This window comes from Grampus griseus (assembly GCF_964374135.1).
Source record: "Grampus griseus genome assembly, chromosome: 6".
In the NCBI taxonomy this organism is placed as follows: domain Eukaryota; kingdom Metazoa; phylum Chordata; class Mammalia; order Artiodactyla; family Delphinidae; genus Grampus; species Grampus griseus.
The window spans coordinates 47,039,755-47,064,024 of record NC_139000.1 but is presented as its reverse complement, the minus strand read 5'-3'; the positions used below and the strand labels follow the sequence as shown (position 1 = coordinate 47,064,024).

Genomic DNA, 24,270 nt, shown 5'->3' with positions numbered 1-24,270 from the left:
TTGTCCCTTGATCACGAGACCCTGGCAGTGGCGGGCTGCACAGGCTCCTGGGAGGGGAGGTGTGGAGAGTGACTTGTGCTCGCACACAGGCTTCTTGGTGGCTGCAGCAACAGCCTTAGCATTTCATGCCCGTCTCTCATGTCTGCGCTGATAGCCACAGCTCGCGCCCATCTCTGGAGCTTCTTTAGGCGGTGCTATGAATCCCCTCTCCTTGTGTACCAGGGAACAATGGTCTCTTGCCTCTTAGGCAGGTCCATACATTTTCCGGACTCCCTCCCATCTAGCTGTCGCTCACTAGCCCCCTTCAGGCTGTGTTCACGCAGCCAACCCCAGTCCTCTCCCTGGGATCTGACCTCCAAAGCCCGAGCCTCAGCTCCCAGCCCCTGCCTGCCCCGGCGGGTGAGCAGATAAGCCTCTCAGGCTGGTGAGTGCTGGTCAGCATCGCTCCTCTGTGCGGGAATCTCTCCGCTTTGCCCTCTGTACCCCTCTTGCTGCGCTCTCCTCTGTGGCTCCGAAGCTCCCACCCTGCCACCCCCAGTCTCCACCAGTTAAGGGGCTTCCTAGTGTGTGGAAACCTTTTCTCCTTCACAGCTCCCTCCCAGAGGTGCAGGTCCTGTCCCTATTCTTTTGTCTCTGTTTGTTCTCTTTTCTTTTGCCCAAGGACGTGGGGAGTTTCTTGCCTTTCGGGAAGATTGAGGTCTTCTGCCAGCGTTCAGTAGGTGTTCTGTAGGAGCTGTTCCACATGTAGATGTATTTTTGATGTACTTGTGGGGAGGAAGGTGATCTGCACATCTTACTCCTCTGCCATCTTGAAGGTCCCCTGTCCCATTATTCTTGATGTTAACTTTGTTCACTTGGTTAAGGTGGTATTTACTAGGTTTCTCCAACATAAAGTTACTGTTTTTCTCTGTAAGCTAAATTTTGTGGGAGATATTTTGAAATTATGTAAATACCCTGTTCCTTAACAAATTTTCACCCACTAGGTTTAACATTCATTGATGATTTTTTGCATGAATCATTTATTACAATGATGGTTGCCAAATGCTCATTTTCTAATTTTGTCATTCCTTCCACATGTATTAAGTGGTATTCTACTGTAGGGAAGAACACTCTGTTATTTGTTCATTCATTTATTTAGACTCAAGAATTCCTATTTTATTTACTGGGGTTTAATTCATTATTATTATTATTTATTTTGATGCTCAAATTGGCCTATATTTGGCTAGCAGGAGCTTCTTCAAGAGGGTTCCTAGGTATTTTTTTTTTACCACTTTCCAATCGCATCTTTAGCATTTCCTCACTTTTGACACTTCTATTCCAGACTTACATTGTACTTTCTGTGCTCCACCTGTAGTGTCATTCTGGTTCTTTCTAGTGGAGAATGATATGTAGAAACCAAGATCTGAGCATTAGGGGTGCTGATTAATACAGGGTGTCATTGTTTCTAGGCCCTTTTAACAAATAGAGCTAGGAAGGATAGACATAGACACACACACACACACACACACACACACACACACACACACAGTTTTCTTCTTGGTCATTTGGGTGTTCCACAGATTACCAGTGTGAGCATTTCATATAATATGGATTTTGATGTTTTTAAAAAATAACATTTACCGCAAGCAGAGCCCATGTGTGTGTGCACATGCATACACCTGTGCACATATATGTATGTGTATATCCTTCTTAGCTCTATCTGCATATGTGTGTGCATGCATGCACTTACTGACCTACCTAAGTTAAAAACCATGAGTTGATACAAATACCTCCAATTCAAATCCAGTATGACAGAGTTTGTTTTAGCCTTTCCCCTTTCCATTTTTGAAACTCCTTTCTGAGAAGCCTGGCTCTCATTATTCACAATATATTTACATACTTGCCTGTTACCCTCATGTGTAATCACCATGGTGGCTGTCTCCTTAGCCACATCTCTGCACATTTAACTTGCCTCTTTGACTCTGTACTTCTCCAGTCCCAGTTCCCTTGGCACTATTAGCCTTCTCAGTCTTGACCATCCCCTTCCCTCAACTGTCTCCATATTCCTGGCCCTAGCAGGCCCACCAACCTGAGCTGTATTAAGGGAAGGGAAGGAAGAGGAAAGACACTAAGAAATATATTATAAAGAAAAATAAACAAAAGGGGAGAGCTGTTTTATTTATTTCTGTGTGAAATGCTGTTTTAAAAATATATAATAGTGTTTAGTAGCCCTTACTTCGAGGCTGACTGTGGTTCAAATTCTAAATTTACCACCTACCAGGTGTGTAATCTTGGGCAAGGTACTTAACATCTCTGTGCCTCAGTTTTCTCACATGTAAAATGGGGCTAGTAATAATACCTGTCTCATAGGATTCTGGTGAGGTTTAAGTGAGTTAATATGTATAAAGTGTACAGGACAGTGTCTTGCACACAGTATTTTTATTATTATCAGACAACCTATCATTGTGAAATATGTTGTTTTTTTCTAATAAAAAATTACTAAATACCAATGAATCATTAGTGATGTCTTCAGTAGAGATAAGAAAAATTACTATGGTTACTTTTTCATCTATCAAAAAGTATATGTTCTCTACAGGAAAATAAGGCAGCCAGAATTGGTACTTTTCCAAGAGTTTTTTTTTAACCAGGCTGTGAAGTTAAAGGAAAAATCATTAAAAGTTATTGCCAATTAGAGATATTAGTTTAAGCCACTGGGATGGTTTTCGAAGTATACAGTTTTAATTTGCATGCATCTTTTTAGGAGTCTGCATCAGAAGTTGGCAGTCTGTGGCCCATAGGTCAAATCTAGCCCACTGCCTGGTTTTTATATGCCCAGTGAGCTAAGTGTGGTTTTTACATTTTTAAAAAACTTATTTATTTTTATTGAAGTACTGTTGATTTACAGTGATGTATCAGTTTCTGGTGTACAGCAAAGTGATTCAGTTTCATATATATATATATTCTTTTCCACTATGGTTTATTATATGATATTGAATATTTCCTATGCTATATAGTAGGACCTTGTTTTTTTAATCTGTTTTATATGTAGTAGTTTGTATCTGATAATCCCAAACACCTAATTTTTCCCTCCACCACCCCCTTTCCCCTTTAGTAACCATAAGTTTGTGTTCTGTGTCTGTGAATCTGTTTCACAATAAGTTCATTTGTGTCATATTTTAGATTCTACATATAAGTGATATCATATGATATTTGTCTTTCTCTTTCTGACTTACTTCACTTAGTATGATAACCTCTAGGTCCATCCATGTTGCTGCAAATGGCATTATTTCATTCTTTTTTACGGCTGAGTAGTATTCCATTGTGCATATATACTACATCTTCTTTATCCATTCATCTGTCAGTGGACATTTAAGTTGCTTACATGTCTTGGCTGTTGTAAATAGTGCTGCAGTGAACATTGGGATGCATGTATCTTTTCTAATTATAGTTTTGTCTGGCTATATGCCTAGGAGTGAAAGTGCTGGATCATATGGCAACTCTGTTTTTAGTTTTGTAAGGAGGCTCCACACTGTTTTCTACAGTGGCTGCACCAATTTACATTCCCAACAATGTAGGAGGGTTCCCTTTTCTCCACACCCTCTCCAGCATTTGTTATTTGTAGCCTTTTTAATGATGGCCATTCTGACTGGTGTAAGGTGGTACTTCACTGCAGTTTTTTGTTTTTTTTGTTTTTTTTTTTTTGCGGTACACGGGCCTCTCACTGTTGTGGCCTCTCCTGTTGTGGAGCACAGTCACTGGACGTGCAGGCTCAGCAGCCATGGCTCACGGGCCCAGCCACTCCGCGGCATGTGGGATCTTCCCGGACCAGGGCACGAACCCGTGTCCCCTGCATCGGCAGGCGGACTCTCAACCACTGCGCCACCAGGGAAACCCCTTCACTGTAGTTTTGATTTGTATTTCTCTAATAATTAGCAATGTTGAGCATCTTTTCATGTGCCTATTAGTCATCTGTGTGTCTTCTTTGGAGAAATGTCTATTTAGGTCTTCTGCCCATTTTTACATTTTTAAATGGTTTTAAAAAGTAAGAATATTTTATGACAAGTGAAAATTATGTAAAATGCAAATTTCATTTTCTATAAGTAAAGTTTCATTGGAGCATAGCCACACCTATTTGTGTATATCTTATCTATGGCTGATCTTGCTCTACAGTGACAGGGTTGAATAGTTACAACAGAGACAATACGGTCCACAAAGTCTAAAATACTTAATGTATGGCCCACTCTCACCACTATTATTCAACATAGTTTTGGAAGTTTTAGCCACAGCATTCAGAGAATAACAAGAAATAAAAGGAATCCAAATCAGAAAAGAAGTAAAGCTGTCACTGTTTGCAGATGACATGATACTATACATAGAGAATCCTAAAGATGCTACCAGAAAACTACTAGAGCTGATCAATGAATTTGGTAAAGTAGCAGGATACAAAATTAATGCACAGAAATCTCTTGCATTCCTATATACTAATGATGAAAAATCTGAAAGAGAAATTAAGGAAACACTCCCATTTACCACTGCAACAAAAAGAATAAAATATCTAGGAAAAAAACTACCTGAGGAGACAAAAGACCTGTATGCAGAAAATTATAAGACACTGATGAAAGAAATTAAAGATGATACAAATAGATGGAGAGATATACCATGTTCTTGGATTGGAAGAATTAACATTGTGAAAATGACTATACTACCCAAAGCAATCTACAGATTCAGTGCAATCCCTATCAAATTACCAATGGCATTTTTTATGGAACTAGAGCAAAAAATCTTAAAATTTGTATGGAGACACAAAGACCCCGAATAGCCAAAGCAGTCTTGAGGGAAAAAAACAGAGCTGGAGGAATCAGACTCCTTGACTTCAGACTATACTACAAAGCTACAGTAATCAAGACAATATGGTACTGGCACAAAAACAGAAACATAGATCAATGGAACAGGATAGAAAGCCCAGAGATAAACCCACGCACCTTTGGTCAACTAATCTATGACAAAGGAGGCAAGGATATACAATGGAGAAAAGACAGTCTCTTCAATAAGTGGTACTGGGAAAACTGGACAGCTACATGTGAAAGAAGGAAATTAGAACACTCCCTAACATCTTACACAAAAATAAGCTCAAAATGGATGAAAGACCTAAATGTAAGGCCAGATACTATTAAACTCTTAGAGGAAAACATAGGCAGAACACTCCATGACATAAATCACAGCAAGATTCTTTTGACCCACCTCCTAGAGAAATGGAAATAAAAACAAAAAGAAACAAATGGGACCTAATGAAACTTAAAAGCTTTTAAACAGCAAAGGAAACCATAAACAAGACGAAAAGACAACCCTCAGAATGGGAGAAAATATTTGCAAATGAAGCAACTGACAAAGGATTAATCTCCAAAATTTACAAGCAGCTCATGCAGCTCAATATCAAAAAAACAAACCATCCAATCCAAAAATGGGCAGAAGACCTAAATAGACATTCCTCAAAAGAAGATATACAGATTGCCAACAAACACATTAAAGAATGCTCAACATCATTAATCATTAGAGAAATGCAAATCAAAACTACAATGAGATATCATCTCACACCAGTCAGAATGGCCATCATCAAAAAATCTACAAACAATAAATGCTGGAAAGGGTGTGGAGAAAAGGGAACCCTCTTGCACTGTTGGTGGGAATGTAAATTGATACAGCCACTATGGAGAACAGTATGGAGGTTCCTTAAAAAACTAAAAATAGAACTACCATACGACCCAGTAATCCCAGTACTGGGCATATACCCTGAGAAAACCATAATTCAATAAGAGTCATGTACCACAATGTTCATTGCAGCTGTATTTACAGTAGCCAGGACACGGAAGCAACCTAAGTGTCCATCAACAGATGGATGGATAAAGAAGATGTGGCACATATATACAATGGAATATTACTCAGCCATGAAAAGAAACGAAATTGAGTTATTTGTAATGAGGTGGATGGACCTGGACTCTGCCATACAGAGTGAAGTAAGTCAGAAAGAGAAAAACAAATACCGTATGCTAACACATATATATGGAATCTAAGAAAAAAAGAAGCTCATGAAAAACCTAGGGGCAAGACGGGAATAAAGACGCAGACCTACTAGAGAATGGACTTGAGGATATGCGGAGGGGGAAGGGTAAGCTGGGACAAAGTGAGAGAGTGGCATGGACATATATACACTACCAAATGTAAAATAGCTAGCTGGGGGAAGCAGCCACACAGCACAGGGAGATCAGCTCAGTGCTTTGTGACCACCTGTAGGGGTGGGATAGGGAGTGTGGGAGGGAGACGCAAGAGGGCAGAAACTAACACATCATTGTAAAGCAATTATACTCCACTAAAGATGTTAAAAAAAAAAAAAGTGTGCTGACTCTTGGTTTATACTGTTAGAGAAGCAGTCACAGAGGTCTGGAAGAATCTCAGGGAAGATGAGTCAAGTCCAGCAGATACTCCTGCCTCGCCTGGTGACCCTGGACAAGTCACATATCCTGGTCTGTTTCCTCATCTGTGAAATGAGAATATTGGACCTGAAGATCTAAGTTTTTCATGCTACCCTTTGGTGCCTTCGTAACATGAATTCACTCGATTCTACTTTTATAGGCTGACAGTTTATTTAAAAAGCAGTCTCACTTCATCTTTTCCATTAATCTGTTTGATATGAATTGAGCTAATATGGCAATTTCCATCTCTGTCTAAAAGCTTCAGAAATCATTAAGACCTCACATTTTTATCTGATTTTATCTCCCATTACTGTGCCTGAATGGATTTTGTGTTGCAATATATATTACCTTATTTTGTTAGATGGCCAAGGTATTTCACAATGGCCCAAAGAGCAGTTTATTCTGTTCCATAGCAACAAGCCTTTTGCCCACATTTGCCATCTGGTGTTTGAAGCCTGTATCTTGTGGAGATTTTTTTCATTAGCTGACAGTCATTACTCATCTGCTTTTGGCTTTAGTATATCTGACATTCTCATTATTGCTCATCCTAAATAGTCTCTGTTTTAAGTAAGAGAGCACTTGGAGTTGTTTGCTTAATTGAAGGGATTCAGTTTCCTCATCTGGAAAACAAGGGTGTTGGATGAGAAGGTTCCTGCCAGTTGACACCATATATGATTTTATGAAACTTGGGTTTTAATGACTTATGTATGTGATTGATAGCCCACCTAGACTGTGGTCTGTGAAGAGGAAGGCCATGCCATAATAGGCTCTCTTGGTGATGAATAACTGAGTAAGTGAATGAATGGCCACATAAGCCCAGGTAATATCAGGATGAGAGAGCCATTGTCCCATAAAGGCAATACCAACGGTATTTTGTAATTTTCCACATTCATTTTCCATAGTATTTTTAGAGGTTTCCTAAAAATAAATCTCAAGGCCGTGACCTACCCCTTGCTACCTACCCCTTGCTACCCCTTGCTACCTCCTCCATCTGATTTTTACTACTCTTTCTTCTGGTCTTTATACTATATCCCCACTGGTCATCCTGGTTTTTCAAAACATGCCAAGCATCTAATTTAAGTTTAATTTAAATATACATATCAGGGTCCTTGTACTGGCTGTTCCCTCTGCCTGGAATGCTCTTCCAAGAATATGCAAGTGGCTTATTCCCTTCATGCAAATCTGTGCTCAAACATCATCTCTCAGAGAGACTATCACATCCCACATCTTATTTTATCCATTTACTTTGCTTTATTTTTCATCATAGCACTCACTAATATATTCAATGTGTCTTATATGCATCTATCAATTTATTGTTCCTAGCCCGTGGAATAGTGCTTTGCACACAGGAGTCACTCAAGCAGTAATTGTTGAGTGAATACATGAATGAGAACAAGAAAAAAATATCTATTAAGTACCTGATTTGTGACTTAAGGTTCTCTCCAACTCCACTGTTAAAGTACACACCTGTCTATAACACAACTTGTAGTTTTTTTGCCTCTATGCCTCTGCACCTATCATTATTTACCCCTTCTATCCCTTTCCCTCTAATTCTGGATACTTATAAGTCCCAAATCCTACCCATCATTGTCTGAGTTCTGTCTTTTCTTTGAAACCTTCACTGACCAGGCCCACTATCTCTCCATCTGAACTGGTGGGGCCAATGGCACTCTGTCATCATGCCCTCTCCCATCTGATTCATTATCTATCTCTCCATGTCTTAACTCCCCAACCATAGGCTCTATGAGTAGAGATTATTTTTATGTATTTCTATTTTGTTTTACTTTACATTTTCATGTATATTTTAAATGGAATTGACTTTTTTGTTTTAGATAGAATAAAACATTTACTATTAACAATTTTGAATCTGCAAAGATATAAAGATGAAAGCAAAAATTACCCCCAAATTCTACTGTAAAGAGAAAATAACCACTGTGAACATTTAGACACACCAACCCAACACACACACACACACACACACACACCATATTCTTATAAAAAATTGGATACCATATGTTATCTAGTACCTTAAATATTTTTGCATTGTTTTAAAAAAATTTAAGATTATATCGAGGATAATTCAGTAAATATGTCTTCACTGATACTTTTAATTGCTGCAGTTTCATCATATTTAACCAGTCCCTTATTTGACTGACTTTGAAATTATTTGCAATTTTTAGCTATTGCAAATGTTTGATGTATATTTTTGGGGTAAGCGGGATGAGAGATTTGAAGAGAGGGTAGACTTGATATCATCATGGTGGAGGGATGGAACATGAATTGACTAGAGAAATACTCTTCACATTTTTTTTACTAATGTGCCCCCTAAAAGAATTTTGAAAAATTCTATTCGCTTTTACATTTTTAAAAGTTGATATGTATAGTTTTTATTAAATTTTAAAATGTTTAAAGCTTATAATTTCTGGCAAATTGTAAATATATACATGTTAAAATTAAGCTATGCTATTACTTTTTAAAAGATGTCTGATGGAATCAAAATATAGTGGTTTGATATCTACCTTAATCTATTTTTCAAAAAATCATGAACTAGCTCCTCATTAATGATCTGAAATGGTATACAGTCCCTTTTTCTTCTAGAATTACCAGTTCTATTCTCCTTTTCTTACAGAGTTTGTGCTAATACAGTATAGTTTTACACTTCAAAGACTTTTACTGGTCAACCATTGCAATGAAATTTGTGTGCATAAATTTAAATATTTAAAATTTCCTGGGACCACAAGGAAATTTTTAAATGTGTATTACACATTTTGAAAAGTAATTTGTTAAATGTATTAATAAAATAAAAAAGCTGTTTTTTTTTTCCAACTAGGTAATGTATCTATGGATGAGTGTTACTTGTTGGTAGAATTAAATAGGAGCAGTATCAATTTTTTTCTTATTTTTCATTTTTATAGATGTAAGTGCTGAGAAACATTTTCACATTAATCAAGAAGATAGGAATGGGCAGAGTTTTGTTATAGCAATTTTCCTCAATCCTTTGAACTCCTTTTGAGTTATTTGATTAAAAAAATTGTGTATAGGGTTTCCCTGGTGGCGCAGTGGTTGAGAGTCCGCCTGCCGATGCAGGGGCCACGGGTTCGTGCCCCGGTCCGGGAAGATCCCACATGCCGCGGAGCGGCTGGGACCGTGAGCCATGGCCGCTGAGCCTGCGCGTCTGGAGCCTGTGCTCCGCAACGGGAGAGGCCACAACAGTGAGAGGCCCGCGTACCGCAAAAAAAAAAAAAAAAAAAAAGGTGTATAAATTTATTACCAAAAAATACTTCTAATGATCTGTCAGTGGATAAGCAATTAGGCCTCCTGTCAGTTTTATTGACAGTAAAGACAGGGCTGGAGAAATGTCTTAGGGGGCCAGGCACAGACATTGGCTGGAGCACCTTTGAACTTGATGACTATGGATATTCTGTCTACTGTGTGGTGTGCTTGCCCCAGTGCTGCCTGGTTCCTCAGGTGCAGCCCAGAGAAGCAGGGCTGGGTTTCATCAGGGTTGAAAATTCAGCACATGTGTGTTAACTAAAAGATATAAGAAATATGAAAAAATAGCTAGTGGAATCCAGGCTGGCCAAGGAAAGTGGTGAAAGATGGACTGGGGGAAAGTAGAGAGGAGAAAGTAAAGGGAGGGCTCTTTAAGGTGGATGATTGTTTGGAATAGCTGAAGTGGCAAACAGGAAAAAGAGGAAATGGTGGTCAGTTGTGTGATTCTGTAGTCTTAGAGGTAGAGCAGTTATGGGTCGTGAACATGCCCAAGGTGTGGCCATGACGTAAAGTTCATAAACTTCATTTGTTCATAAACAGATCACATGAAGATGAGTTCGTGGAAATAGGTGCTATGATCTCAAAAGGGTTGTCCATGTTGATAGGATAGGGACTGAAGGCAGGGCTTGCAGTGGAGAGATAGAGTGTAGGGCAGGCGTCAACAGATTTGAACAATGAGAGAAGGTTGGTAAAGCAGAACAACAAAGAAGGAGGAAGTATGCCTTGAAAGCTGAAAGGATTGGGTCTTAAGGGAGCTTTGCATGTTTACAAGAAGCTGCAGGAAAAATGGTTTAGAAATGGCCATGGTGGGTATGGAAACTCATTGCCTGACCCTGATGTAGGAATACCTGTCATTTGAGAAGTGTTGGGGAGGCCATGTCCTCAGGGAAGAGCCCCAGTTATGAGGAGGGAGAAACTCAGAGCAGATATTGAAGACACAGGGAAATTTGCTGTCGATGGATGGGCGGTAACAAGAAGTCACAGTGAAGTGGAGAGTGGTAGGAGCAGGTCAGGAACAAGAAAGTAGCACAGAGCTTTTTGAAGAGAATGTTACAGATCAAGATCCCTGCTGTGTATTTGAGGAGCAGGTGAATTCTAGTTTTCATGTTGACTGAAAAAACAGAAAAGAGGGCAGGTGGATTTAGTCCAGTGGCCTCTGAGGAGTAGGGCCTTTGCCCAGCTACTCAATATCAGCTTTAATTTCACTGAAGATGTGTCTTGCTTGGTTGAAATAATTGAGGCTTACATGCTGCAGACATGCTGAATTATTATTTTAATGTATTTTTGCTTTTTATTGCCATTGGGATTATTTTTGCGCCTGTATTTATTATTAATTATTTATTTAATAACTACATTACAAAAGGCATTGGCTTATAATTTTTATTCTCTGTATATCTGTGTTTATGTATATTGTGTATTTTGTCAGGTTTTGGTATGAGGATTTAGTAGTTTTTAGAAACAGAGAGGTGTCCATTGTTTTCTGTGCTCTGGAACTCTTAGCACAGACATTATCTGTTCTTTGTAAGCTAGAAAGAACTTTGCTATAAAATTCTCTGAATGTGTGCTATCTAATATGGCATAATAAGCACCTGAAATGCGGCTAATATGACTGAGGAACTGAATTTTCAAATTTATTTTTTTATTTTAAATTTAATTTCTCATTTAAAAATTGATACTCATCTCAGTGTTTCAGTGTTTTGGGGACAAACTGGTTATGTGAGTCTATGTTTTGTAGATTATGTGAAGTCTAAATATATAGATGACGTATTTCTAATGAAAATTTACCAGCCAGATTGAAATGTACTTTAAATGCAAAATATATCCTGGATTTTAAAGACTAAGAAAAAGTAAAACTAATAACTTTTACATTGATTTTATGTTGACATAATTTTTTGTCATGGCCACCTATGTTAAATAAAATATGTTATTAAAATTAATTTTACTATTCCTTTTTATCCTTTTAGTGTGGCTATTAAGAAAATTTAAAATTATAAATGTGGCTTGCATTTGTGACAGGCATTATATTTCTATTAGCATGGTTCTGAACCATGAGCTTTACTAAAAGGTAGTAAAACTTCCTCAGTTTCTTTTTTTTTTAAATTTTCATATCTGCTTTTATTTATTTTTAATTAATTTTTATTGAAGTATAGTTGATTTACAATGTTGTGTTAGTTTCTACTGTACAGCAAATTGAATCAGTTATACATATACATATATCCACTCTTTTCTAGATTCTTTTTCCATTTAGGTCATTACAGAGTATTGAGTAGAGTTCCCTGTGCTATGCAGCAGTTCCTTATTAGTTATCTATTTTATATATCATAGTGTGTATTTGTCAATCCCAATCTCCCAATTTATCCCTCTCCTCATTTTCTTATAGAGTTACTGGTTCATTCAGTTTTCCTATCTCTCCAGAATAAATTTTGATCATTTATATCTTCCTCAAAAGTATTTATTTCAAATGTATGAATATAGTACTTTACAATATTTCCTTTCTTCCTCCCTCCCTCCCTCCCTCCCTTCCTTTCAGTAATGGTAAATGGTCATTGATACATTGATACATTGATAAAATTGATAAAATACATTGATACATTGATAAAAGATACATTGATAAAATTGATACATTGATAAAATACATTGATAAAGATACATTGATACATTGATAAAATACATTGATACATTGATAAGATTCTCTTTTTGTGATTTTCAATTAATTTTATATCTGCTTTGACATTTATTGATTCAAATATATTTTTAGAATCATCCAATTACTTTTCCTTATTTGTAGGAATTACATTTTTGTTTTCTGATAAAAATCACTGTTTTTTTAAAAAAGGATATCATCAATGAATAGAGAAGTCAATATTTATTTTACTTTATTTTCTGTTCCACAAACTATTATTCCTGCAGTATACTGCCTTGCTTCTAATTGTTTAGATAAATTTTATATAAAAGTTTTCTTTCAATATTTCATGTTCCATGAAACATTTATTTTTACAATATTGCATTTAAAAATGAAACAGGATATGTCCTGCACATATATTTCATTTTTCTTTGTCCTTTCTTGCTTTGCAATCCACTTTTACAGAGAAAGCAATCACGCTGTACTTAAAAAGAATCAACAATAGATGCAATGTATCTACCATTTAAATGTTCCAGGGATGTGCTAATTTCTTAATTGAAATTACCATATTTAGCCTTCACAGTAGTTCTGTGAAGTATGTACTGATGGTACCCTCAGTTTGCAGATGGGGAAACCAGACCAAGAGGGATTGGAACCCATCCAGGGTTTCTCATCTATTGCCCATGGACTCACACGCTCCATGGGAGAGATCATTCTGTTACTTTCTCATGCACAATACTAGAAAAATATAGCAGACCTCTTTATAGCAGATGTCTAGCATCAGAACATCAACATAGTTCATGCTAAGATTCCATTGTCAGGCAATTATTACATCCAGTTATGTTCAGTGTTCATAAATTGTCCCATGGTATACTACTACTGTGTTCTGGACTTGGGTTTCCTATAACAGCCTAACAAAAATCTTTCATTCATCTGCAGTGAGGTACACTTTCTATAAACAATTGTTTCCTTTAACCATTTGGGGTGTGAGGAGAAATAGATACCAATTAGCCATTTTTAATACTGTGTATCTTCAAATTAGAATTTTTGAAGTCTTACTTATACCTATAGAATGGCAGAAAAGGAGAAACTTCATACAGTTTACTTCTTTGGGCAAGCAAAGGCAAATCCCTGTCTTTTTACCTCTGAACTCTATCCCATTTGCTGTCAAATACCTTTTAAAATTAATTTAGCTATGGTATAGTCTCTTTTAAGATTTAGATATTTAATAACAACAAATGACTATGGTTCATTAATTTGTGATTCTTTTCTTTCTTTTTTTTTTAAAGATAGTGTTTTTGGAAGAAGCGTCCCAACAAGAAAAGCTGGCCAAAGAATGGTGCTTCAAGCCATGTGAAATAAGAGAACTGAGCCACCAGTAAGTCAGAGCCAACATTTTTCCCTTTTACTTGATGCTGTTAACTAGTCTCAGATGATAAGAACCTGTCTTGAGAGACAGAGAGGCTTTTTTTTTTAAAGGATGAGGTGGGAAAGAGAAGGTAAATAGAGAACATGGAGCTGAAAGACAGAAACTTTGAAAACTAGAGGCTGCCATCATTCATTTACTTCTTCAGCAAATATTTGTTGAGCTTATCATGTGTAAGAATAGGATCTGGAGGTGAAAATGATCTACAGAGCCTTGGTCCTCACTGGGTTTACGGCCCATGGGGGACAGGGAGAATAAACAAGTGCACAGATACGTAAGTTACTTCCTTCTATAAAGGAAGTAACGAGGGAGCATGATAGAGATAAACTAGGGCTGTGGAGGGGAGTTTGGGGAGGAATAACTCTGACAGTGTGCTTAGGGAAGACCTAGCTCCAAAAGTGCATTTGAGCTACGATTTTATGTTCCAGCTACTTTAGTGGTTAATATTTGTGCCAAATGTGTTTCCTGTTGATTGGTCTACTCTCTTCATAGCCTGGGTGATTTGTCTTATAGAAATGGGAATACTTTTTTTTAAACTCAAAGATTTTGTCTGGTTTCAGGCCAAGTATGTTTCCAAAGTCAATGAAAGTTCCAAAGTCAACCAAAATCGCTTACATTCTACAAACACTTTTATAACTTGAGAAGTGGCTTTAGAGTAATGTAGTGAGAACACTGAATTAGGAATTAGAACACCTGCCACGAATCCTCACCCTACAGCTCTGCAGCTGTTAGATGGAAAGCAAGCCACTTCCCCTCTTTGAGCTCGTCTCCTGGGCTGTTGGCAAAGGATTGTCCTAGATTGTGGTAGACACCTTGTCCACTGCAGGAGGACTGTGAATTGGGTTCCCCCTTAGGCTTTGAGGCAGAGGAGCTGGCCACAGTCCAGAGAGATGGGGTGACTGACCCTAAAGTTTTGTTGCACTTATACTCACGTCTCCTCCTCCTTCCCTCTCTGTGCTGCCTCCCTGTTGGCTTAGAAGCATGTGGCCAGTGGGCATGCAGATGAGTCCAATGGACATGGAGGTCATTTTAGGCACCTCTGCTGTTGCCATCTGTTTCCTCTGCTAGATTTTCTTGAGAATATATGTTGAGGAATAACTGACATTTATAAGTCACCTTCTTGCATTGCTTTGTCGTGAAAGATTAGAAGGTGGCTTGGGAGTGGATGAGATGGAGGTTGGGAGAGGGTGGGAGGATGGTGGAGTGGCTGGAGGATGGGCAGTGAGGTGAACACATCTGTGGGTCTTCATATCCTTTTGTCCCGCTTTATGAGGTTGCTTTTGGAGTTAAATCCATCTGACAAATGTATATGCCAGGAGACCTGTAAGCACTACACACAGAAAAGTGAGAAGGTAAGAAAAATTGTGAACTTTGGTGGAAGACTAAAATCTTTGAAGACAAATTATATTTAAAATGCAAAGTGATTTTTATATCAAACCTGTAAGACAGGTACCGTTGAATTTCTTCAAGTCAGGATTAAAATACATGATGTCTCTGACAGTCTGTTTAATAGAGTCAGTGTACCTACAGGTATCTCAGCACCGTGTGGATTTTTTTTTAAATGAAAATTACTGCTGGAGCACTCTGAGCCGTGCTTTGATAGGAGTGGATCAGACTATGACCATGGACCTGAGAGAGGTTGACAGGGCCAGGATTAGAGTGAGGCAAGTGAGGCATTCACCTTGAGCACAGAATTTAAGGATTTTGGGGAGGGCAAAAAACTTACTAATCAAGATAAATAATACTTTAATGCAGTATTTTTAAAAATCAAAATTAATGCAAAAAACCCACAAAATACCAAACAAAATACCAAAATTATTAATAAGGACAAGATGTTGTTGTTTGTTTCACACCCCTGCATTTTTGTGCAATGAAAGAGTGGTTTTCAAACAGCCCAGGATTCCCAGGCCCTTGGGACCATCGCACCCCCAGCAGTGCATGTTGATGAGTGTTGCCAATAGTGTGCAAGCAGACTGAGTAACTTAAGCTATTATATAGAAGTTCATGTGTTTTGATTGTAGGGCTTTTTCTAGCATTTTCCACTTGGTTAAAAGACAGGTGGATGTTCTGACAAGGGGCACATATTGTTCTTTCTCCTCAGGTTCTGGTACAGCCTAGGCAGCACTGCAAGTTTGGGATGTGAAGTTGATGGTTTTTATCTGGGGAAAGTTGAGATTTTCTGAGGAAGTTAGGATAGTGATTAAGTAAAGTGAAAAGAGCAAAGTGGAAAAGCAGGAGAAAGGAGAGCTTTCTCACCTTCTCCTGCTTCAGCCTTCAAGACCCCCTGCTTTGCCTGCAGTTTGACTTTTGATGGCAACCATTTAGCTGCAAGTGATATCTTGAGTGGAGTTCTAAGCCTGGCTGGGCCACTAATCATCCTTAAGCTTCCTTTGTTCTTTCCGTAGAATGAGTAGCTGGGCTCAGTGAGCGCTAATCTCACGTGCAGCTCTGACAGTCCACACGCTCCTGCATGTACTGCTATCTGTAATAATCCTGGAATATAACTTTGATTATGTGAATGTTTCTATTAATAAGCATTTCATAATACTTCCTGTTTCCTAGAAAGGATTACTAGGCTTTCTGGATGAAAGTTAAACTTCTGATACAGTAAATCCTTGCTCCCTGTCGCCTCTGAAGACTTTGTATCCTGTGTTATCTCCTTTAGTTCTTTCATCTCTGGTACCTTCAGAATATGCTCAGGAAAACAAAAGGTGACTTTCACTCTTCCCCTACATTACCATTCTAACTTTCACTACCGAATAGTTTTTGCCCAGTACTTTCTCTACACCTGTCTTTCCTGTTCATGGCTCTCTCCTCAGCACCTAGGACAGTAACTAAAACATACTAGGACTGGGTAAGTACTTAGATAATAAAGGACTGCATCCATGTGAAATCAGGTGTCATTGTATGGAAATGAGAGCTCGCAGGGTCTGGACTCTTGCAGTTTTTAACACTGGTCACTGTCCTGCACTCCTTCCCTAAATTGCTGTCCTCAACACCTCTCTATCATAGGTGTCTGTCTCCCTGACAATGATTCTGTCTAGATTGAGCACGATCTTCTCTTCCTCAATCCTACTCTTTAAGTGGAGGCTACTGCTCAAGGTTTAGTTTCATTCTTTCTTCCACAGAAATCTCCGGCACCACCAACTTCTAGGGTTACCTAATCAGGGGAGACTGTCGAATCTGAAAGCCATCTTTAACTCTGTGACCTCTCATCGCATGTGTTCAATTGCTTTTTGGAGACTTGCAGGTCATACTTTGACTGTAGGCTTAGTATGACATTGTCCCTCCCTCAAAATGGACTTTCCTTTTAAATTCTCTGTACCTGATGTCATGTATTCAGCATCACACGCTCAGAAACTTACTCTGACTCTTTCCTCTGCTAACTAGAGCTAATAAAAATCAAGTTCTTTCTCTCATATTTATCCTTTTCCTTTATTCAGAAATGCTCTCATGCTTGAGAGATTGAAAGAGTGTCCCCACACGTGCCTGCCACCACCAGATTCAACTTCCTAAACCTGGGGTTCAATATGTCACAGTTCTGCCAAAGAAGATAAAAAACAAAGGATCAAATATTCTCATGATCCCCTCCCTCTTGGCTACAGAATAATAAATACATGTTAATTCACTAAATTGAGTATTCAAGACCCTTTCTTAAAAAAACTTTTTTGTAGTTGTTTTTTAGGAAACATTTTTTATATAGTAAAGTGCATAGATCTTATATAATTTGATAAATTTTGGCAAATATATATTTTTCAAACATACCAATCAAGATATAAAACATTCCTTCATCCTAGAAAGTTCCCCGTGTTGCTTCCAGTCACTGTCCAGCCCCTTATCAGCAGCTACTGTTTGATTTCTATCACTTAGATTAATTTTGCCTGTTTTTGAACATCACATAAATGTAATAACTCAATATGTACTCTTCTGGGCTTCCCTGGTGACGCAGTGGTTGAGAGTCCGCCTGCCGATGCAGGGGACACGGGTTCGTGCCCCGGTCCGGGAAGATCCCACATGCCGCGGAGCAGTTGGGCCCGTGAGCCATGGCCGCTAAGCCTGCGCATCCGGAGCCTGTTCTCCGCAACGGGAGAGGCCACAACAGTGAGAGGCCCGTGTACTGCAAAAACCAAAACCAAAACCAAAACCAAAATATGTACTCTTCTGTGTCTGGATTCTTCCATTCAAAATAATGTTTTTGAGATTCACTCTTATTGTTATGTACACTAGTAGTTCAGTCTTTTTCATTGCAAACAGTGTTTCATTGTATCAACAGACCACAGTTTGTTTATCTATGTTCCTGTGGTATTTGGATTGTTCCTCCCCACCCTTTTGTTATTGGAGTATAATTGCTTTACAATGTTGTGTTAGCTTCTGCTGTACAATGAAGTGAATCGGCTGTATGTGTACATCTGTCCTCTCCCTCTTGGGCCTCCCTCCCACCCCACCCACCATCCCACCCGTCTAGGTCATCACAGAGCACCGAGCTGAGCTTCCTGTGCTTTACAGCAGGTTCCCACCAGCTATCTATTTTACACACGGTAGTGTACCTAATCTCCCTAATCTCCCAATCTCAATCCTAATTTCCCAATTCGTCCCACCCTCCCCTTCCCCCCATGTCCACATGTCCATTCTCTACATTTACGTCTCTATTCCTGCCCTGGAAGTGGGTTCATCTGTACCATTTTTCTGGATTCCACATATATGCATTAGTATACAATATTTTTTTTTCTCTTTCTGACTTACTTCACTCTGTATGACAGACTCTAGGTCCATCCACATCTCTACAAATGACCCAATTTCATTCCTTTGCATGGCTGAGTAATATTCCATTGTATACAGGTCCCACATCTTCCTTATCCATTCATCTGTCATTGGACATTTAGGTTGTTTCCATGTCCTGGCTATTGTAAATTTGAGGCTAGTATGAATAAATCCCCCATAAAGTCTTATATGATCCTTTTTGTAAACATATGTTTTATTTCACTTGGGTAAATGACTAGGAGTGAAATTGCTCCTTCTGTCTCTCTGTGTTTGTCTCTCTCTCTTACACACACACACACACACACACACACACAGACGTCCTCTCTCGCCCCTGATGTCCTCAACTAGATTATAATCTCTTTGAGGACAAGAAGGTGTCTTATTTTTCTTCGGACTCAAGGTGTAGCAGAGTTTCTTAAACATAGTAGATACTTGGGAAATATTATTTGATTGAACAATTCAACTACATGAAGAAGTCACACTGCCATTCCATGTTATGATGGTGGGGACAGTAAAAGCCCCAAGGACTGAAGTGTTCTGGAGAGGTCAGTGACTGACACCGAAGAGGAATCTGTATTTCCTTCTCCCTCTCGCATGCCCCCACGTTGTAGGCCCACTTACTGCAGCCTTCTTGAAGTACTTGTAGGTTGTCACTGCTTTTCATTTCCAGAGTGAATGAAAAATTCAGAGGGTAGTGACCAAGAATACTGAGGCTACTGCCTGGGTTTGAGTCTAGGCTCTAGAGCTGAAGCTGAATGATTACTTTTTTCAAGCTATTTAAATTTCCTGAGCTTGAATTTACTCTTGTGAAGATGGGGATTACAATACTACTTCTTAAGTTTGTTGTGAGCATTACATCATCATCACAACTAATTTTTTTGGTGCTTTCCATTATCTAGGCACTGTTTTTGCAAATATTAACTCAATCCTCACAACAGCCCTACGGTGAAACTACTATCTCCATTTTATGTAAGGGGAAACTGAGTCACAGAGCAGTTAAAGAATATCCCACTGCTGGTTTATGGTGGGGCATAAATTCAAAATCAGGCAGTATCGGTCAAGAATGTGTATACTCAAACCTTATAATAAACTGCCTTCCACAAATAAGATGATGTACGTAGAATGCCGTGCCCAGTGCCCAGTACGTGTCCGACTTCAGTAAACATTGCCTGCTGTCACCATCATCATTAGCATCATCACCACCATTCCTAATTCTCATTTTAATTTTATTTTTATTTATTTAATTTTTGCTGTACGCGGGCCTCTCACTGTTGTGGCCTCTCCGTTGCGGAGCACAGGCTCCGGACGCGCAGGCTCAGCGGCCATGGCTCACGGGCCCAGCCGCTCCGCAGCATGTGGGATCTTCCCAGACTGGGGCACGAACCCGTATCCCCTGCATCGGCAGGCGAACTCTCAACCGCTGTGCCACCAGGGAATCCCTCTAGTTCTCTTTTTAAAAAAAGCATTTATAGATACCCGTGGCTTTATTTGTCTTCCATTTAAGTGGTATACATTTGAATTGGTACTATATGGGATTCTTTATTATGTCCAATTCTGAGTTCCAGTTCCTTATGTATATAAAAATGTAACTAATATTTCCTTGCGGTGATGGTGGTGGTGGTGGTGCATACTGTATTTTAACAAATATCTGCTTGGATGCAATTAGACACTTAATAGACACCAGTGAGCCAGATGATTTCTTTAGAAAAGCTTTAAGTATCTATTAGCATTGGGCTGCCTCAGTTCTGTGGGCAGTGCCGCTGAAAACTCTAGAAAACATCGTTCTAGGACTTGCTGTTATAAGAGTTAATAGAAATAGGAAAATTGATGGGTGGAACAGTGGAGTGATCAGAAACATCTGGAGAATGGTTGTCATAGCATTGCATCTCTCTCTTCACTTAACTGTTTATACCACTCACCCACTGACACTCTCATCTTCTCAGATTGCCCTTCCCTAACCAGCCTCAGTTTGCTCTTGTTGCTTCTGTTTCAGAACTCAGACGCTCCATCACATGGGACAGGACTAGATTTCTTGCAGTCAGCCAAGGTCAAGATGTCCATTGGGACTAAAATTGTGGCCATTCTGTTTCTCATCATCAGTCATCCGTAGTGGCTTGTGTGTAATTCCTCATCGTGGCTCTAGAAGTTTGACGTCCTCTCTCATCTTTGCCCTCTGTCCTACAACCCCCAATTGTGAAACAAAGTCATACGATTAAACTGTAGCTTCACACATTTCTTGTGCAACGACTGCTTTGCTTCTGCTCAGTGCTGTGCTTTTCCCTCCTTTCATGATCTCTGGTAAACTTTACACCAAGACATTCCAATTTAGGACTGTTATCTCTCCTAGTAGAGTTTCATTTTTATTTTCTGATCTCTAAATAATAGAATAATTTACATTCATCTGATTGCATGGGCTCTAAACCTGGGTGGAGTAAACAATTAAATCACTGTATAGAGAAAATGTGATTTAAAGATATGGAAAATGACTAAAGATGTTATTAAATTCTTTTCTCCCTATCTTAATTTCCAGTGAGTTCTTCATGCCTGGGCTGGTTGATACACACATCCATGCCCCTCAGTACTCTTTTGCCGGGAGTAACGTAGACTTCCCACTTTTGGAGTGGCTGACCAAGTACACATTTCCTACAGAACACAAATTCCAGAGCATCGACTTTGCTGAAGAAGTATATACCAGAGTTGTTGTAAGTATCCTGCTTATGAGTATTGGTGCATTGTGCTCAGTCATCTATAGAAACATCCATTTCTTGGGGGCAGATTTACGTTATTAAAAATAGGCCGTTAAGGCTATACTAGACTGTACAGACCTATTCAGTTCTTTCACAGCTCAGTGAGTTTGTGACCACTTCACCTACATAGCTAGCCACTAGCAAAGAGACAGCTTGAATCTAAATCCTCACATCCCCTGGGTTCTCATTACTCTCACTTACTTCTCGTTTTACTTTACTAAATTTGGGTTTAATGCATATGTGTGTTCCTTTACTCTTGCCAATCCACAGTGCCGTTCTAGGTACCATATGGAATAGCTGTGTAACCTTTGGAAAGTTCTGTGACTCATTTTCCCCATTTGTAAAAAAAACAGAGATAATGATAGTACCTACTTCTTAGGATTGTTATGATAATTAAGCAAGTTAATATTTGTTAAGCTCTTAAAATGGTGCCTGACATATGTATTTGCTTTACAGAATACCCAAGGAAATCTAAAATTAAACTTTCAAGTTACAGTGAGAAGGGTATCACATTATTTTGGTAGCTTCGAAAGGAAGGAAAATAGGATGGTCCCCTGTTGCAGGGCGTGTGGGAATGTGATGAGCATTAACCCAGTAGAGAGAACTATGGAGCTAGTTCAGTCAGAGAACAGTGGCTGTGGTGTGTGCCAACTAAAGGCCCTGAAATGTCCTTCCTTCCACTCTATCAGGAAAATCAGTTCCCTTTATTCTACTCCAACCCTATGCCCAGTCCACTCAGCAGCCAGAAATAACTTCTGCAGCTGAGAATTAAAGCTGCCAATATCCTATCTGACCACTAACTCTTGTCATCTAGCATACTTAGTCTGAACATTCCTGCATTTTTATTGGACCCATTGATGGTTTTTCTCTTAAAGTAATGGTGTGAGGGTGATAATATTATAAGCCTTATACAGTGACCTAGCCACCCTGCCAGTTTCCCAGATCTTGCATCATCCAAGCCTTAAAGAGTAAAAGCAAGTGCTATCATTTATATACTTGCCTTGCTTAGTTATAAATTCAGTGTAATTGTGGACTTTACATATTTAGCACGGATCCACGTGGCACCAGAAAAACTGAGGACTAAGGCTGTGTTGGAAGTTGCTGGTGCATTGTGTTAATGAATTGTGTTAACCACATCAAATCTTTTTATTCTCAAAATTTATTTATACCTTGCATTGTTCTGAAAAGCGTTAGAGATATCTTAAAATTGCGTTGTATACAAGAGAAGAAAATGAGTCATGAAATCACAGCAAAGGGAAAAAAAGGAGGAGGAAAAAATAAAATAAAGCCAAGAGGTAAATGTGTACCATGGGGGTCCATGCACTTGTTAGGATTTGTCACACATTTGGCTTCAACTGACCCAGAGAGGGAATTCAAAGTATTTCATGTCAGTGAGTACAAAATAGGTGACATAGGTGTTATTCTCTACAAGTATTTTCGGTGTACACATCCTCTGTTTCTGATTATGAGCAGGCCCATAGACTTTAAGAGTTGGATGAGCTGAGAGTATAATTGACATTTGTTTAAGAAAGTTGAGATTTGTTAACTAGAACCTGTCCCTAAGGCTGAAGACTGCCTGTGGCAATGCAAAGGGGGTGCTAAGGCAGTACCCATGAACCAAGACATTTTTTGTTTTGTTTTTTATTTTCTGCCTCAGAAAACAGTCCTGGATCTATTCTTCAAGAAATGGGCAATCCAGACCCCAGAGTTTTGCACCACAGATTTTGACAATGATAATTTAATCTGAAAGTAATTTCAAGTATATATTAGCAAACATCTCCTAAGATTGTTAAGAAAAAAATCCCAGTCAGTCAGTTAGTCCTGGAATATCTCCCTTTAAACATTGCAAGTGAGAGATTGAAGTTTCAAATTGGACTTTGGACTGGAATGAACCAAAAAGACTCGAAAGTTCAGGAATCTGTATATTATATAGATTATAGTCAAGGGACTGGAGAGTGAGATTCTTGGTAAATATGCCAAGACAAACTGGTTGCAAATATTCTCCTGGATAATAGAATGAATATGCTTACTCTATGGGGTTGTCAAATTCAGCAGATAAATTCAACTAATTCCAAAGAGGTGTCAAGTCATTAAAGTACAGGTGAAAAGACAAGGAGTCAGGCCACTCTTTTCCCCTGTTTTAGCTCATGGAAATTGTATAACCTGTTAAGGGGCCTGTTGATACTGGCATTGAAGCTCCGTAGTAGTTGGCAATCTATTCTGAGCTCAAAAGTCTTGGTCTCAAGAATTGACAATTCTTATCAAGAATTGAAAGCAGGGGAAAGGTTGGGAAGCACAGCCAGTATTTTGATGTTATTCCTGACAGATTTCTGTATAAATTGGAAAGTCATCATTAATGGAAAAGCCCTCTCAAAAGCTTATGAGAAACTAGGGTGGAACAGATGCCCAGAAACCCAAACATGTAACATGCGAAGAAGAAAAGTAGCTGCATTTTAGACGGCTTACCTAGTAAGGTTTTTCAACCAAATTCCTTCCTTCCTTTTTTAACTACATAAGTCACACACATGTGGCTGAATGCAGTGGGAACCAACAGGAGTAGCTTTGGGGGTTCTTTCTTCTCTCCCTCCTTCCCTCTCTTCCTTCCTTTTTTTCCCCTCCTCTATGGGCTCTCCCTGTCCTGTCCCTTAAATGTAATTTGGGCCGATTCTTGAACTTTCTAGTCTTTCTAGTTTGTTCCAGTCCAATTTGAAACTGCAGTTTCTCATCTAGAAGCTTTTCTGTATGAGAAGCGTTTTCCCCCCTGACTCAGAGGAAGAACTTGCTGTTGGTGAATGGGTAGTACTTCCATTGTCATTGTTGCTAATTAGCTGAAATTTTCCATTTTCATCTATTCTTCAAGCCCATTTTAGAAAGGTGTTTAAAGTGTTGAGAATTTAGAAAATGTCAGATTATACTTCTGTTTTAATTTTGAGTTTCATTTTATTTTGCTTAGTAAATGTAACGTGTGTGGTTATTTTTCTTGGGAATTAG

General features: G+C 38.8%; 1 protein-coding gene across 1 annotated transcript in view; it reads left to right on the top strand.

Annotated features, from left to right (window-relative positions):
* The window catches only part of GDA (guanine deaminase), a gene marked incomplete at both ends in the record, with an annotated part of 130,029 nt that overhangs the window by 37,881 nt on the left and 67,878 nt on the right, over positions 1-24,270 (top strand). Inside the window, 2 exons of the mRNA XM_082657418.1 lie at positions 13,635-13,723; positions 21,063-21,234. Coding sequence (XP_082513544.1) covers positions 13,635-13,723; positions 21,063-21,234 — 261 coding nt within the window. The remainder of the gene's footprint in view (positions 1-13,634; positions 13,724-21,062; positions 21,235-24,270) is intronic.